The 17,143-nt window shown below is 37.9% G+C and overlaps 3 protein-coding genes across 7 annotated transcripts in view; all 3 read left to right on the top strand.

Moving 5' to 3' along the window:
• afap1l1b (actin filament associated protein 1-like 1b) overlaps positions 1-7,109 on the top strand; it is a 29,621-nt gene extending 22,512 nt beyond the window's left edge. For 3 of the 4 annotated variants that reach the window (XM_036587712.1, XM_036587713.1, XM_036587710.1), the window contains exons 12-19: positions 35-246; positions 346-491; positions 1,483-1,555; positions 2,836-2,950; positions 3,056-3,223; positions 4,297-4,472; positions 5,661-5,786; positions 6,089-7,109. In XM_036587712.1, the coding sequence (XP_036443605.1) occupies positions 35-246; positions 346-491; positions 1,483-1,555; positions 2,836-2,950; positions 3,056-3,223; positions 4,297-4,472; positions 5,661-5,786; positions 6,089-6,115 (1,043 nt within the window). In that variant the 3' untranslated portion in view covers positions 6,116-7,109. The remainder of the gene's footprint in view (positions 1-34; positions 247-345; positions 492-1,482; positions 1,556-2,835; positions 2,951-3,055; positions 3,224-4,296; positions 4,473-5,660; positions 5,787-6,088) is intronic. The other variant, XM_036587711.1, reaches the window with a different exon arrangement.
• Positions 7,110-8,884: 1,775 nt separating this feature from the next.
• grpel2 (GrpE-like 2, mitochondrial) lies at positions 8,885-12,502 on the top strand. 2 transcript variants are annotated; one of them, XM_036587715.1, is made up of 4 exons: positions 8,885-9,023; positions 10,242-10,401; positions 10,658-10,739; positions 11,123-12,502. In XM_036587715.1, the coding sequence occupies exons 1-4, from the start codon at positions 8,944-8,946 to the stop codon at positions 11,446-11,448; spliced, it is 648 nt and encodes a 215-aa protein (XP_036443608.1). In that variant the 5' UTR covers positions 8,885-8,943; the 3' UTR covers positions 11,449-12,502. The 2 variants fall into 2 exon arrangements, with proteins under 2 accessions (XP_036443608.1, XP_036443607.1); XM_036587714.1 differs by having other exon boundaries at positions 8,891-9,023; positions 10,239-10,401.
• Positions 12,503-12,980: 478 nt separating this feature from the next.
• nhp2 (NHP2 ribonucleoprotein homolog (yeast)) lies at positions 12,981-15,628 on the top strand. Its single transcript, XM_036587716.1, has 4 exons — positions 12,981-13,284; positions 13,398-13,467; positions 14,244-14,349; positions 15,166-15,628. Exons 1-4 carry the CDS (start codon positions 13,131-13,133, stop codon positions 15,289-15,291), a joined length of 456 nt encoding a protein of 151 aa, XP_036443609.1. The 5' UTR covers positions 12,981-13,130; the 3' UTR covers positions 15,292-15,628.
• The last annotated feature ends 1,515 nt before the right edge of the window (positions 15,629-17,143 follow it).

Genomic DNA, 17,143 nt, shown 5'->3' on the forward strand with positions numbered 1-17,143 from the left:
AATTAGTATGAACACTGTATTTCTCTCCTCTCAGGTTATCTGAATGTTCTGGTGAATCAATGCTGGAAGGAGCGCTGGTGTTGCGTAAGGGGTGGCACTCTGTATCTCCATAAAGACAGAGGGGATATCCATACTCATGTTAATGCTGTGGCTCTTCGTGGTGTTGAGGTGTTACCTGGACTGGGGCCCAAGCACCCCTTCGCCTTCCGTATCATGCGTGAGGGCAATGAAGTCGCTGCTCTTGAGGTATCTTATTACACGTATCCCCTTTACAGAGTAAAGTTTCTGTTTGCTAACATGATGCGATTTAATTTGAATGAGTTTAAATGCATATATGTGTCTCAGGCCAGCTGTTCTGAGGAGATGGGTCGCTGGCTCGGCGTGCTATTGGCAGAAGCAGGTTGTGCTACCACCCCTGAGGCGCTGCACTATGACTATGTGGATGTGGACACAATCAGCAGCATCAGAGATGCAGCTCGCCACTCTTTCTTGTTAGTAGTGCTTTTTTGTGTCTTTGTAGTAACAGTCATGCAGTGCTCTCCATATGCATTAAGACCGTGATTTCAAAATAGATTTTTTTTTTTTAAAGATGTCAGACTTGAAGAAAAACTACAGTGTTTCAGAGTGTTTCAGCCTGGAATGCTTTTTGAACAATACACAACACAATACAGAGCAGCCAGTCAGAACAGTTGTATTTTACATATCATCACTGACCAAAAAAAAGGATCTCCATTTTATTTAATTTTTAGTTTTGTACATCATTTGAGCAAAGCAGCACGAATGGACCAATATATATTCTCCAAAATTGTTTAGAATAACATCTTATTACATTAACTTACATTAAAACTAAATAAAGGTTTCGCCTTCTTCTGTCGTCATTTTGAAGATTTTTTTTGGGACACAGATGATATATCAGTCTCAAAGGCATGGTAACAAAAAACAAGCTGTTCAATTCTTAGAGATAAAGAGAGGTTGGAAAATAGTTCAAAAATTCAAAGTAAAATTAATTATGTCTGTTTTAGTACATAAATCCACACAGATGTCATTAGTAAATTTTAGAGGAAAAATCGAATCCAAGAAAAATGTAGAATGTGAGCCCTTTAAAGCATTTTTTCCCATTAAAGTACTTTAAAACTTAGTATTTGGTTGCAAATCCTTTACATGCCATGACTGCATCACAGCTGTGAAAACTTGCATCACTAAACTATTAATTTGCTCTTTGGATGCTCCTTTAAGCCTTTGCAGCCAATTTCAGTTCTGTTTGTTTTGGGAGTTTCTGTCTTCAATCTGGATTTGATTTCTCTTTATAGATCTACATGGTCAGTCCATAATTAAGTATTTGTTTACATTGGCAGTACAGCTTAATCATACTACTTTGTCACTGTTAATTTAAAATGTTATTTTTCATTAATTTGATTCTAAAGTTTCTGCACAAGGTTTGCAGACTGAAATCATCACTCTTTTCTGCTCTGTTCTTCCCAGATGGGCCACATCCTCCAGCAGTGCCTCCACAGATTCTCGCACCTACGACGAGGTTCCATATGAAAGCGCACAGGTATGTCACTACACTGATAACATATAACAATTTTTTTTTTCTGGAAAGTCCCTTCACTAGTCCCTTCTCCAAAAGAACAAAATTATACAGGTTTATAGCTTAATTTACATACACCTTGTAACTGTATAATTCATGAAAATATACAAAATACGTTACATAACATTTCTATTGTAAGTAAGTTTTTAGACAGTGGATTTTCTGTTAAGTTCGGGGAACACATAAAAATTATTAGAGATTAGGTTAAAAAAATGCCGGAGTATTCCTTTAAATGCACCAACATACTGTTCTTGCACAGTCCTTTAAATGACCAGAGTCTGCAGAAGAGCATCCCATGGAGCTTTTTTTAATTAAGGGAAACCTTGCTATCTTTCTATTTTATTTAGTCCAAACATAGTAAATAATGTGCCCACATTTTGTCTTTATTACAGCTTACATGACTTTTTGAGAGACTTGCTTTTAGTTTTTTTAAGGAAATCTGCAGGGATAGTTTTCCACACCACTAAGGTTCAGTCTTAGAAGTTTTCTGCATTTTCTGCTTTTCACAATCCAAGTAATCCCAAACACATTCAGTGATGATAAGGTCTGGGCTCTGAGGTGTGCCAGTCCATTGTTCTGAGAACACCAGTAGCTTCTTTTCTCCTTTTCTCAGCAATTGCTTCTTGACAGCTACACATCCTTTCAGAACCATAGCGTTGTCTTCTCACAGTGTAATGATAGACAGAAAACCCATGGATTTTGTCAGATCCGAATCAAGAGTGGAGCTTGATGTTCTGTGAACTCTTATAGATGAAAGCTTTAAGTACTCTTTATCTAGTGGTGACTGTTTTGGTGGTCTACGAGGTCTTGAACGGTTGTTAGGAGTCCCAGAAATATGTCTTGCGAAATCAATGACTTGTACTTAATAGCTATTTTGGCTGTAAATTGAATAAATGAAGGATGGTCTTAGACCTTTGCACAGTACTGTACATCTATGATTACTTGCAAATAAATACTTAGAGGCATCATCAGTTGCGGTTTGAATGAAACTTGAAGCTCATTTTGCAACAGTGAAGTATTTTTGGGATCTAATGCGTGCAATATTCACCCTATTCAACTTTAACTCACATACCACTGCCCTCCTGCCAGTCTTTTCCATTTGACCCTATTTTGTTCTTCCCTTAATATCTCACACACGATCCCAATCATTCTTTCCACTCTCTTTTCCCTTTCCTTCTCCACCTGTTATCTTTCCAAATTTTTGTCTTCTTCTGTCTACACTGTCTCCCCTGTAATCTCATTAGCAGGTAGAGGAGGCTCAGCCTAAATCAGGAGCCTCAGTGAAGCGCCACTCATCTTTCTCCAGTGCGGACACACCAAAGGTCAACCCTCAAGTCACTGTGAAGAGGCACGGCTCTTGTAAGTCTCCACGTTACTCAGTGCCTTAATGAAAACCATCTGTATAGCAGTCAGTTGACTGGAAATGAGTGGAGAACTGCAAATTAAATGCGCTTTGTCTCGCAGCTGTGAATCAGTATGGTAAATATGGGAAGACGAGAGCAGAAGAGGATGCACGTCGATACTTAAATGAGAAAGAGCAGCTGGAGAAGGAAAAGGAAGAGATTAGAAAAGCTCTGCTGTTGCTCCGCAAAGAGAAGAGAGAAGTGAAAGAGAAGCTTAAAGGAGCTACGGGTAAGGGTGACATCTTCTCTAATTATACTGCCTCTCTAATGACACTGAATCAGAGCAGAAGCAGTGGTGTGAATAATCAGATGACTTCACAGAACCTTGTAATCAAAGCTGTTGAAGTGGTGATTTTTTCCTTTAGTAAGTACATGATGTTCTGGCGCCACCTGCTGACACCAACTCTTATTTAATCCTTCATTGCGTAAATTCTACATACACATTTTGATGAAGACGAATTTTCTTGTTGCTGAAGACATAATTAATAGAAATGACAAAAGCATGTGAGAGTAGACCTGAAATCTGCATACAATGGGAGTAAACCATTACGCTGATTTAGGACACTGCCACATTCATCGTCTAGTCTTGAAAACAAAACTGTGTGCATATCGGCCATTAATACATGAGTATTTTTTGAAATATTGAAAGGTATAAAAAATAATAATATGGCATACATACCATATGGCAACAGTAATTTTTTTAGCATTTTATATAAAACTTATAGCATCTGGTTTTATTTCTGAAAAAGAAACCGTAACTTCACACAGATTGTGTCTGGCTTAAATATTTTCAAATAAAATCCATGAATTATTTAATTATACATAAAGTTTAATTATCCACACACATTTTATGAGAGCTTTAGATACTAGACCTCATCACGTGAAATGTTTGTGAAAAAGAATTACAGACTGCAAAAGGAAGGCACATCAGAAAAAATATACCATTTTACACATAAGGCCCTCAGTTTCTTAAATAATTTTTAAAATCTTTTTTTTTATTTTTTAATTAAAAAAGTCTTTGTTGCCATAGGGCAACTCCATGCTGGTCACTTGCTCAGCATGTTAAAATTGTGTTTCTTTCATAAGAAAACCTCATAGCTCCAATTGCTGTGCTGTATTTTTTGCACATTAACTGACTTTAACTTACATTGTGATGAATGGATTGAAAAGCAGCTTTTTTTACTTTACATTAACAACTGTCATGAACTTTTACTGCTACAGTTTTGTAGATACCAGGTTTTCTTACCATGGTGATGATATTAGTGATGTATTTAATTATGTATGTGTGTATGATATGTGTAGGTAAGCAGCAGAAGGATTTGGAGAAGCGTGTAGCTGAGCTGGAGGAGAGCTGCAGAGGGAAGGAGGCTGAAAGAGTGGATCTGGAGCTGCGGCTTACTGAGGTGAAAGAGAACCTGAAGAAGTCTCTGGCTGGAGGTGTGCTGGGGACACCTACTGAGAAGAAAACCACAAACAAGGTACTGCAGGGTCAGCATTACAGTACTCTGCACCACGCTACATTATCTTTGCTGTTTATCTACATACGCTGCATGTCCCAAAATATCCAGACAGCCTAAATTAGGGAATACAGCTACTTTAAGGTCACACATAATTGTATGCATACAGCTTGTATAGTCTCCATAGAAAAGCATTGCTAATAGAATGGGACACTCTGGGGCAGCAGCACATGAGGTCACAAGCCCAATGCCAAGAGTCAGCAATGTGAGTATGCAGCTCCCCAACACTGGGCTGTGGAGCAGTGGAACTGTGTTCTCTGGAGTGATAGAGTACCATCCAGTGAGTTGGAGTGACATTTGTAACCCAGAACTATCAGTACCTGACCTCACTAATGCTATTGTGGCTGAATGCAATCAAATCCCAACAGCAGTGTTCCAACATCTAACATTCCCAGAAGAGTAGAGGCTGTTACTGCAGTAAAGAGAGTACAAACTCCTTGTTAATACTTCTGATTTCAATAGTATTTCATATAGTGTATATACAATACAACAGTACACACACACACACACACACACACACACACACACACACACACACACACACATCTTCTAAGCCGCTTATCCTTCTGGGTCGCGGGGGGAGCTGGAGCCTATCCCAGCAGTTAAAACAGTACAGTTTATCATATATGCAACTACACAATTTTGTAACTGGATACATGATAAATCTGTCAATGTTGTAACTTTGTTTCCCTGAACCAGTAAATTAATAGGAGATGAAAGAAACTTTCTTAACTGTTAACATACCTACAGTACATAATATCAAACACATCTTGAAGACAATGTGAAGTGGTCTGGGGTACCTATGCCATAGTTTGTTTGAAGAAACATCCAATGTGGACCCTTCCTGCCCTACAGAGGTTGCGTGGCTCAGCTAGAGCTCTTTAACAACAAATTGGACTTGGCTGTGCGTGATTAGAACACAAATAATATTTTCAGGACATTTTTTAATATTTGGACATAAAAATTTGTAAGCAATATGTTTAATGTATTGCTCACATCACAAGGACAGTCTCCTTGAATGTTAGCAATGAACTTTACTTTGCAAGGACTCTATTCTGTATCTGAGATTTTATTGTATTTCACATGCAGCGTTGCACGATTTTATCTTTTGTGTGGATCTTTTATACTTCTTTTCACCCTTTACCACAGGTTCAGATCAGGAAAGCTGAAAATCCTTATGAGGCTTCTTTACCTGTGAACTGTGCTACTGAGATGCGCAAGCGTCCTTCATCTATCTATGCATCCAGCAAAGGAAACGTCATGCAGAAGGCAAAGGTACACTTAAAAAAAAAATGAACAAAGAGACAGCAAAACTGAAGATTAAAGTCATTTTCCACTGTTGCTGCATCTGTACTGTACGTTTGATTACCACAGACAATAATTTCATAATTTCTGTCCTTACAATATACTTGTAATAAAAGTCATTGGGCAGTGAATTCGCCCATGGTGATCAAAGGTTGAATACAGATGAGGCAAATGGAGATTTAGTTAATATGTATTAAATATGCAGCCTTGTACTTGCAGTATTACCAATACTACATTTGTTTTGTCTCCCCTCTCTTTTTTCCCAACTTTAGGAATGGGAGTCAAAGAAGGGGACTTAATATTAAACTCCTCTTAAAAAGACTGATGATCAGAGTCGTCTGGGGTATCCATGCTGTAATTTGTTTGAAGAGACTTCAGTTGTGAAGTCTGATCCGATACTCAGCGTGTGCTAAGAGTTCAGTGGAGCAGAGTGCACCGTGGATGGATTCAACAGCTTTCTTGTGCTCAGCTTGTGTATGGTTATGTTCTTTTAAACATTCGGATGTTCTGTATATAGTCATTTTGCATGCTGAGAGATACACGTCTGAAGAGGAATTCAAATGTTTTGGAGCAACTCCATTAAGAATCAAGACAGTGAAAGCATGTTATTATGCTGTCTACTGTGGCAGTGCATCAGCATGACAGTTTACTTCCTATTTACACATCTCTGCCAACAACAGTGTGAATACAGCTATATAAACCTGTTTTCTACTAGAAACAGGCTTTTCTGCAAGTTTTAGTGCACAAATTTCTATTTATTTGCTGAGTTTCAAATATTGGGAAAAAAATCAAACATAAAATTTAAATGTGCTATAACTTTTGCACAGGCCACATTTTATGTTTTATTTTTCCCCAAAATGTTGAATTAAGCCAATAATTAGTACCTGTGCTTTAAAATGTGCTTAAGTGTGTTCTCTATAGAGGATGTTTTATCTTATTTTCTACAAAACGTAATTCGACCAGGGGTGCCCAAACTTTTTCATACAACTGTAAATATGGACCTACTCAGTTTGTACTCGCAAACGAAATGATCAGTTCTAAATGAATAACAGCTGCTGTAAAATTGTTTTGGAACAAACAATGAAAGATCCTGAAAGTTTTTTTGAAAGGAAAAATAAGATTGGACCTGTTTAAAGTGAATTGTATCATAGAAAGGAGAAGTAAGTTGCTTTACTTTTATGGAAAATATGGGAGTGATAAAAAGGGAAAAGGGAAATTTTATAAAGCAGTAATAATTCTTGTCTATATACAGAACTTTTATTAAGTTTATTAAATCCCTACTTCGGGACTGAAGTACAGTGTCATGTCTTTCTATTATACCCTTAAACCGTATATCTAAAACGCAGTACTTTAAAAAGCTCTTTATCTGATACTTTTCTGTTACACTACAGCACTTCATTTGACCAGGTCTATTTATTTATTTCTACTTTGTACATAAAGCCATTGTTGAACTAATCTCAAAAGTTGATGTTTGGTTACTTTCTGTGTCGCTGAGTAATAAACGTTTCTCCATGAACAAAAAAAGAAAGATGAGTTGTAATCTGTTGGCTGTGATAGCAGCCATGAGCTTGAACTATTGGGCGTGTACAGACTCATAAAAAAATGTTTATGAAGGTTGTTAGTCATCCAGGTCATAGAAGTCAAGGTGACAAGACTTGCAGTACAATCCTGAAGATGTTGCAACACTCACCTGGCTTCATCGGTTCAAATCAGTGATTCACACCTGTGATGTCATGAAATTCAAATAGGTCACATGACTTTTCTTGAGGTATGAATTTGAATGTAGTGGAGAAGGGGGGCTTCCTCTGGGCCTCGAACTGCATCCATGGTTTCAAAATGGTCTTGTTCAACCACATGCGTTCATGTAAACCATAGAACTGCATCACTACCTACAATATTCAAACAAGCACAGAGCACTAAAATAGTCCCAGGCAAGTTACAGTTACATGGGTTCCCTTCATCAAGTCTCACCATAAGATGGAAACAACAGCATGACTGATAGAGAATACTGTTTGTGGTTTATTAAAGTCCCTAAAAGCAGCTTTGTCTCATTCCATGCCACAGGGTGGTAATTTATTGAACTGTATCTATCTTTAGAAGCAAGCATTTTACATAAAATCATCCAACACTGCTTAAGAATTAATTATTCAGAAAACTGAAAAAAAAGTTAATAAAGATGGTATCATTTAATACACAAACTTCCAGTAACTCTGGATATCAACTATGTCATTTACTCTTTTCAGATATTTGATTTTTTTTTTTTAGAGATGATCAAGTCTATAGCTAAATACTTAAATAATTCACACTGAATTGCAAAACTTTCAGTTCATGTAAATCCCAACATTGTCGGGTGTTCAGGAAAAACTTGCAGCCTAGTATAAAATGAGGGAGTAAGTCCTACCACGGATTTAATGTTGATAAACATAAAGTTCATCTTTTGTACAAGATTTCTATTTGGATTTATTGCTGTTTTTCTATTTACAAATACACAACATTATATTCTCAAAAATAAACTTCTTAATGTTTCAGAATTATTTGTTTCTATACAAAATAATAATTTAAGATTGCTTGTAGGCCTAAACTACATTTCCTATATTTCATAGAATATATCATTAATGTTTGAAGTAAATATAGTATAATAGTTTAAATACACCCACTATGATTTGGGTTCATTAGTTGATAAGTATTTCAACTGCCTTTAACAGATAGCTTTTTTTATACATGTTTTTCAACTGTATATATTTGAGTTTTCTGCTTAAGTTTTAGACGTCACATTATATTTGTAGCTGGTTATATGCGTTATATAATGTACACCAAGAGGATTTTATGACTGATGACTTCAGATTGATCACAACACAATACTGGCTGCATTAGTGGTAAATCAGCATTATGTCAAGGACGAAAACACTGAGAAAACGGAAAACATTCCACACCATTTTATACTAAAAGTCTACAATTAGCTTATTTTTGTGGCCTTTTTGATGCAATTTATTTCATTTTACGTTGATATGTTGTCAGTAATAGTTTTATTTTCAGTTTATAATAAGGACCCTGCTGGTGGGGGCGGGAACTGGATCCGGGCCTTATCAGTCAAGGGTATCGCTCTAACCCATGTAGCTCAAAAGAAATGGCCGTACGCTTCCTCTCTTTGCGTGGGAAAAAATCAATCGATGTACGAAGATTATCGCTCGGACTGAACAACTCGAGGTACGGACACAGTATTCAACTACCAGAGAACCTTTAGCTACTAATTTTATTAGCAGATTGGCTGATTAGTGTTTACATCTGAAGCAGACGTAGCTGTTAAGCTTGCCACGATTGCCGTTAATGTACAGTTAGCTAAAGGGTGGCCGGCTAGACAGATTTTATGACTCTGTGTGTAATGTTGGTTAGCTTAAACTTATTGTAGGCAACACTTACTGTTTAAAACGTTAATGTTTTGTCAGCCAGATACTGCTGAAGTGACAGAAACCCCTGCAGCGTGCCTTTGTTTTTAGGCCGCAGGCTGTTTTTCTTTAACGTTAGCCAAAACAAGCTAACACGGTGTTTCCTCAATCCGGCTTCTGTACTGCGGACATCGATGTTTTGCCTGCTTTAATATACCTGACTCCGAAGGCTGTAAATATAATATACCAGACTTGACTTCAAACGGCTGTGTTAGAGGAGAGACGCAAATACTGTGTTGTACGTGGTGAAAATAGGTTACTGAGGTAACATATAGCAAAACAAACAGCTTAAGAAGTGGAACAGTAGCTTTTAATTAGTTAGCCAGCTAATGTTCACAGTTAATTGCAATCGGACAGTTAGATATCTGCAAATTCTGTTTTATTTAGCTACAGGGAATACTGAAGATTTGTAGGATAGCTGGTTAACTAATATGGGAGATCACGTGCCATCATCCCGAGTAATCGTGCGCTACGTGTCCGGTGATAACTCTACATCCAGCCGGTTGACTAGAGAGGTCGCTATTTTATTGTTTGCCTGAGCCGCTACATTTATAAATATATCAGACGCTGGTGAGGGCTTCACTATGAATTCATTTGCTGCTGTACAATAAACTCCTATCTCAGTTTCCTTATCTCAGAGCCGATGTTTGATATGGCGCATTATTACTACTGAAAATGTGTAACAAGAACGAGGTCAGATACCCTGGTTTGCTCGTTTGTTCATCTCGCCTTTCTTTCCAGACGATCTTACTTTTAACGGAATTAGAAATGCACTAGTGTAGGTGCTGTACTGACATACATACATTCATGTACTACTGTAACTTATAATAAACTCCTGACTGGACTATCCAGTACATCTGGGAAGAGTTGGAGTGACGTTTGTGATCCATGTGCTACTGTACAATAAGATGCAACAGGAAAGGGGCTGCAAGTTGTCAGTAGACTTTTCTACATTAAACTTGTTTGTTTTTTACAGCAGCTCTCATATTGGCTTCTTCAGCACTGCTGCAGAGCAGCGCAGTAGAGGAGATGACTGCCATAATGATGATGGCGATGATGACCGCAATCACTCGGTAACACATGTCAGGATGTTGGAGATGAGGGCACACAAGCTAGAGCAGCAGGTTCAGGATCTCACTGTAAGTTACTTATTGGATAAGAGGACCTGGCTGTATATGTCAGTCACTTAGCATAAAAACACTGGCATGACATTATATCTGCTGCCTTTCATTTAATGTATTTTTGTCCATCTGCACAGTAAGAAAATACATACACTGCTGATTTATTAGTGTGTATTGTATCTGTTAGGTAAAGGTGTAAGCATTCCATATGTAAACTGTAATTTGAAATCCTTATTGAGCAGTTGTACAACATTATTATCTGTTTATTTCACAGGAAAGATATAAAAGAGCTCTGGCTGACTCAGACAATGTCCGAAGAAGAACTCAGAAGTTTGTGGAAGACGCCAAGCTCTTCGGTAAAGCTCTCCATATTTTGCCAGATTGGCTATTTTTTTTTCAGAATACTAATAGGGCTGTACAGTATATTTTTGTTAATCAATATCATGATATTTGCCTTATTGCACTACTGATATTGGAGAAGGCTGTGAAATTCATATGAGGCATCATGTTTCTGTGGGTGTTCATGTAATGCAACAAAAAAAAATGATTTTGGTCAAAATAATGCAAGCGAGTCTTTCATCAAATAACATTATTGATGCAAAAATGCTGTTATATTGTGAGGCATATTGCAGTCGCAATATTTAGCAATAAAATCGCAGTACTAGTATTTTGTCATCATTGTGCAGCTGTAACTACAGTGATAATTTGATAAGATTGTAATCCATTCTGTCTTCTATAGGGATTCAAAGTTTCTGTCGTGACCTAGTGGAGGTGGCGGACTTGCTGGAGCAGACTACGGAGGGGGCCGAGACAGTGAACCTAACTCAGAGCCTGGCACAAATCCAGGGCAGACTGCAAGAGGTGTTCACTAAGCATGGACTGGAGAAAATGAGTCCTGTGGGGTCCACGTATGACCCCTACGACCATGAGATAGTGTGCCATACCCCAGCAGATGGAGTGGAGCCTGGTATTATAGCTGTGGTAAAGCAAGATGGTTACAAGCTTCACGGGCGCACCATTCGGCATGCACATGTGGGCATCGCTGTAAAGACACAGGAGTCCTGATTACAGGTTTTGGTTTATTGTGCCACCCTGACTTGAAGCTCCTGTACGCTGCATAATTGCATTTGTAGAATTTCTGCCTTCCTTAAAGTATTCATGTAGATACACGCTCACAAAACTGAAGCATTCTCTGAGATAATAGTTCAGCTATGTAGTTCATTGGTCTTTGCTTGATTGTCCTTTTTTACGCATTGTCATCTGCATCTATTTAAATATTCTGTAGTTCTGTAATGTTGCACATTGTCCCATCTTTTTAGAATGAGATTTTTTTTGGAAATCAACACTGATATAAAGACTGTAGTGTATATATAAATTGAGCCCACACTGTTTGGAATTTACATTACACTTTCTGGTACCTTAATCAAAACTATCATACCTCAGTGAACCTTGAAATTGGGAGGTATTTCTTCTTATTCTGTTATACTGGTAGAGGTCTTGTGTTTGGGACCCTAATGTAATGAAGTGTATGACTGTGTGTCTTATTGCAGTACAGTATTGATAGAAAATATCTATGTACTGTAAATTACAATTTGCATTTCCAAGGCAATTACAGTGTTTGTGAGAGAGAGAGAGGACAGTATGAGTCCCCTTTTGTGAAGGTTTACTGAATATTGGTCATTTGGCAGTTTTGGGATGCTTCTTCTTTTGTGCCTTAATGTTAGATCAGCAGTGCCCAAAGAGTGAACTCTAACATGCTAAATCTATGAATAAATAACAATGTGGAAGATAAGGTGTTGGTGCACCTTACATTGTACATATGAAGTACATATCAAAAAGAGAGGGACATGCCTCTGTGTTCAGTATTTATATATATATATACATATTTTTAAGTTATAGAAAATGGATTATAATATTTTGTAAGTGTATATATTTCACAGTCAAGTGTCCAGTAGAGTTTTGCCTTGTAGTGAGTTGTGAAATAACATTGGAAATAGCTGAAAAATCAGATGCCTATGGGAAATGTTTTGTGTTTGATATAAATAATATGTGGCATGTTCAGTGTAGCATCACTCCTGATTTTTTTTTGTTGGAATGATATTAAAATTGTTAAAAAAAACTTTGTTGTGTAACTTTCTTACATGTGTTTGAGGGTGACTGAGTGTGTGTAAGTAGGGAAATGCAAAGCTAAGTGGGCTCAGTGTTTTTTGGAGCAAATTATACTTGACATTAAGAGAAAACAGATCACTTAAAGGGGAATTTCACAGATTTTTCTAAAAATTTTGCATAATTCAGTCACTGAGATGTAAACAAGATCACTGTAGAGAAGCCAGCTCTGAATGCTTTACATGGTGGTGATAGGAACCAGGGGTCTCTGTCTACAATTCAAATATAACAGTTTTATTACTATCCAAAATGACCAGTGAACCTGCGTTTTTAATGAAAAGGTGGTAAAGGTAAAATAGTGGTAAATCTGGGGGGAAAAAGTGCTGTATATTTTTGCATGTACTTCTCCGCCATGAGCGGATTGTTTAGCGATAAACAGCTATTACGGCAGGTTCATCCGTTCCTCCGTTGCGCTAGGGGCAGTGTGCTCAGACTGAGCAGGCGCAGCAAGAGAGCGGAAAGAGCGGTGTTAGAAATAAGTCGGGTCGAACACGTGTGTGCTGTGCGGCGAAAGAAGAAACAAAACATTCAGCGAATAAAGCATTAACGCTTGTGTGCGTCTATAGTTTGCGGTGTTAAACATGACGAAGATAAAGAAGGAGAAGACTGCTACTGAAGAAGAGGCAGGAGCTACAGAGAAATCCTACCAGGATTTGATAGCCAACATCAATCCTATCGCTAACCCTTTGGCCTCGCGAAAGTTGAGCAAGAAGCTCTACAAATGTGTAAAAAAAGGTAAAGGAGACCATTTAGCATGTTGTAATTTTACAAAGTTAACGTAAAATTGTAAAATGTAACAGAGTCCGAGTCACTAGAGTATTTTCTCTGAATGTGATGTTGTTCTGCAGCTGCCAAGCTAAAACAGATTCGCCGGGGAGTAAAAGAAGTACAGAAGTTCATAAACAAAGGAGAGACCGGGTAAGATTCACCTAAGCCTTGTTCCAGACTGTGGAGATGTCTAGACAAGGCTGTGGTGGTGAGACATGTGAATACATCGGGACTCTAGATATCTCCACACACCTCAATCAGCCATAACATCACCTCGCTTTGCCCGTTTTATCAGCTCCACTTACCATACAGGTGCACTTTATAGTTCTCCAATTACAGACTGTGGTCAATCTGATTCTCTTCATACTTTATTTGCCCCCTTTTAAGTTACCCTGTTATGGAATGGTCAGGACCACCACAGATCAGGTATTATTTGGTTGGTGGATCATTCTCGCCACTGACGTGGCTGTGTGTGTTGTGCTGGTACGAGTGGATTAAACCCAGCAGTGCTGCTGGAGTTTTTAAACTCGCTGTCCCCTCTATCAGACACACCTACCTTGTTGGTCCAACTTGTAGATGTGAAGTCAGAGACAGTAGCTCATCTGTTACTATACAGTTTGTGCTGGTCATCTTCTAGTCCTTCCTCAGTGGTCACAGGAAGCTGTTGGCTAGATTTTGGTTGGTGGACTATTCTCAGTACAGAGTGACACTGTTCAAAAGCTTCAGCAGGGGTCCTGACCATTGAAGAACAGGGTAAACAAAGTATGCAGAGAAACAGATGGACTGCTGTCTGTAAGAACTACACAGTGCTCTTATATGTGAAGTGGAGCTGATAAAATGGACAATGAATGTAGAAACATGGAAGGTGTGTGGAAAATTCGAATGAGAAGCCAACTTGTGCTTCATCTTTGTCTTGTCTTTTTAAGGATTGTGGTACTTGCTGGAGACACACTTCCGATTGATGTGTACTGCCACTTACCGGTCATGTGTGAGGACAGAAACTTGCCCTATGCTTACATTCCCTCAAAAGTGGTGAGTGTTGCCATTTCTGCTTTGTGTTTTGGAGTAGTCTAAAGCCATGCTCAAGTAAAAGTATTGTTCCTTCTTTGAAGTATTGACTAAAGTAGAAGTAAAAGTTTCTGTATAGAACCTTTTTGAAATGGTTCTTTATAGCACCAAAAAAGAAGTCAAACTCTAGATAACTAATAACAATAGATGAACCCTTTTTGGTGCTATATAGAAGTTTTAAATAGAACCCTTGTTTTTACTAAAGAACCCTTGAAGAAAAATCTGAAAAATCTAAATTCTCCCTTATGTACAAAAGAGGCAGCTCAGAAATCTAAAAAAACAGTTGAGAAAAATTGAATAACTTATTGATTCCAGCAGAGCTTCTTAGTACAATTAGCATCTATCAACATAGGAACTAAGGTTTGCTAGGCACTGTTCTCTTTTTTGATATGTTGCTCTTAAATGATAGACTTCAAAAATCAGAGGTGTGACCTATCACAACGCAGTACAGATGCCATCGCTAACTAAATATAATGAAATTAAACTTAAGAGGTTTTAGTAATTGAATGCTAATGCCTACATTCTCATTGAGTGAAAACTAAATCCTTCTCTAGAGTGTCATCATTTTTAAATACTTATCAATTTTACTAGAACACACATAACGGTGTAAATGTGATGGCTTTCCACCCACCTATGACTACGTTTTAGGATGTGCATGACCTTTGAGAGTCCAGTTGAATGTGATGCGTCTAACAGACACATTTCATGATTGCTAGTAGTGTATTAATGCATTAGTCTTTGCTGCAGTTGTTATTATACCTGCCTTTATTTTCTGACCAGGATTTGGGGTCCTCAGCTGGTTCAAAGCGGCCGACATGCGTGATCATGATTAAACCCCATGATGAATACAAGGAAGCTTATGATGAGTGTCTGGAAGAAGTCTCTGCGCTTCCTAAGCCCATCTAAGTGCGCTGTCCAGCACTGGTGTCATTTGAACATTTGTTGCAGCACACCAATATACCTGATGGGCATTTTTCACTTCTTCAGAGCTTCATGGACAGTTGAAGGTTTTTTATTTGGGAAGAAACATCGGGAATTCTGATAAAAAATGGCCATTCGGCTGTGATAATGACCTTTTTGTTCTGATGTTTCTGTTGAAACATTGGCTGTATTTTTGTATAGCATGTGCTTGTGTTCCCGAATTGAGCATTTGCTACTTTATGTAGTTATTTTGTCAGATACTATATGTATTTCACTGCTGTTATTGCTTTTATTTGAAAAAATTCTTAATATTTTGATTTCTAATGCTTACAGAGTTTGTTTGTCCTGAAATATTTTGAAAACATATTCTGCAGTAAAGTCTTTACATGAATTTCACAATTTTGTGTTGTATAGTCTTCTTTTAATCTGCGCCCTCTGTTCTGAAATAATCGGTGCTTCCCAACACAGCTACCAATTTTTAAAAATATACTGAACTGAAAAAAGAGTTTGGTGTGGAGAAACTCTAGTGAGCCCTGACCTCAACGCCACTGAACACTTTTAGGATGAATTGGAACATACATTGTTGTTGCTGTGGAAAGCCTTCCCAGAAGAGTGGCGGCTGTTATAGCTGCAAAGATGACACATGAACTGAAACATGGTTTTGGAATGGGATGTCTAACAAGTTCATATAGGCAAGATTGTCAGTTGTCCACATACTTTTGGCCATATTGTGTGTGTGTGTCTATGACCATTTCGAGTTCTACAACTGTATGCTGACAGCTCTTGCAGGTGTGTGTGAGACTAATTTCTGAGGTATAGCATTTGCGTTTGTTTAAAAAAAGCAAATACACTGGGTATTAATATAAAAGGAGGGTTCATTTCTGTGTCAGTGGTCCTTTTAGTCCACACAAAGTAAATGTGTGTTTCTAACTGAAATCAGAAATACCCAGAATGCTGCTGATAGTTCCAGGCTGTTATCATGTGCATCTATCACTGCCCACTCTATGCTGGCTGATTTACATAAATTGTTTTGATAGTTAAACTCTATGAAGCACACAGGCTTCACAGAAACCCACTTCAAAATGCAAGATAGTCTAGTATGTTGAAACTAACAGCAAGTGAAAAAAGAAATACATGTTTGTATGGACTAGTTAATAAACAGAGCTACATCACTCAACATAAAGGCCTGCTACTGAATATGGTTGCATATCGGGGTTGTTATAGTTAATGAAAATGTCAGTTGGATCAGCTGAATTGTAAACATTAATAACTGCCAGGCTGCCAAGTTAATTAACTTAAACAGTATAAAATGGGTAGTGGGTGAATTCTGAGTGTTTTAAGAAAATAAACATAAGCTCTGGAAAAAAGTGGTTAGTTTTGATGAGAAAAGAATCCTCAGAATCCTCTAACATGTCCACTACTGAGGAGACTGATCAGTTCAGTCATCCCTCAAAAGAGTTTTCTAACACCCACATTAAACTGGCTCAATCACATTGGTTTATCAGCAAGATGTGAAATACAGGTGGTCCTGGGGGCTCCAAGACTTCCTAATTAATATCTTGGACCTTCTGAATGTCTCAAAATCAAAATTCTGAGGGTAGGAGATCCCTGAAAAATAAACTTATAACATTATGCTGTTTGTTAGGGGAAAATAGACACTCAAACAGAAATTCAGGGAAAGGCCATTATTTATTCTACTCCACAGTTGGCAAACTTTTGTCTTTTAATTCCTAACTAACTATGCAGCACTGGTCTGCCTCGGGGTGGCACTGTAGCAAATTAGTTCACCCTGTTGGTCATTTATAGCCTAGCAACAGTAACTATGCTCAGATTACCT

Source organism: Colossoma macropomum, unplaced genomic scaffold (genome assembly GCF_904425465.1).
Source record: "Colossoma macropomum unplaced genomic scaffold, Colossoma_macropomum, whole genome shotgun sequence".
Taxonomy (NCBI): Eukaryota; Metazoa; Chordata; class Actinopteri; order Characiformes; family Serrasalmidae; genus Colossoma; species Colossoma macropomum.

Excerpts from the sequence above, each read along its gene's own strand:
- grpel2 (XM_036587714.1), top strand. The coding sequence starts at position 8,944 with ATGGCCGTACGCTTCCTCTCTTTGCGTGGGAAAAAATCAATCGATGTA. Across the intron at positions 9,024-10,238 it reads CTCGGACTGAACAACTCGAG|CAGCTCTCATATTGGCTTCT; the intron begins GTACGGACACAG and ends TGTTTTTTACAG. Across the intron at positions 10,402-10,657 it reads AGCAGGTTCAGGATCTCACT|GAAAGATATAAAAGAGCTCT; the intron begins GTAAGTTACTTA and ends TTTATTTCACAG.
- nhp2 (XM_036587716.1), top strand. The coding sequence starts at position 13,131 with ATGACGAAGATAAAGAAGGAGAAGACTGCTACTGAAGAAGAGGCAGGA. Across the intron at positions 13,285-13,397 it reads CTACAAATGTGTAAAAAAAG|CTGCCAAGCTAAAACAGATT; the intron begins GTAAAGGAGACC and ends GTTGTTCTGCAG. Across the intron at positions 14,350-15,165 it reads CTTACATTCCCTCAAAAGTG|GATTTGGGGTCCTCAGCTGG; the intron begins GTGAGTGTTGCC and ends TTTTCTGACCAG.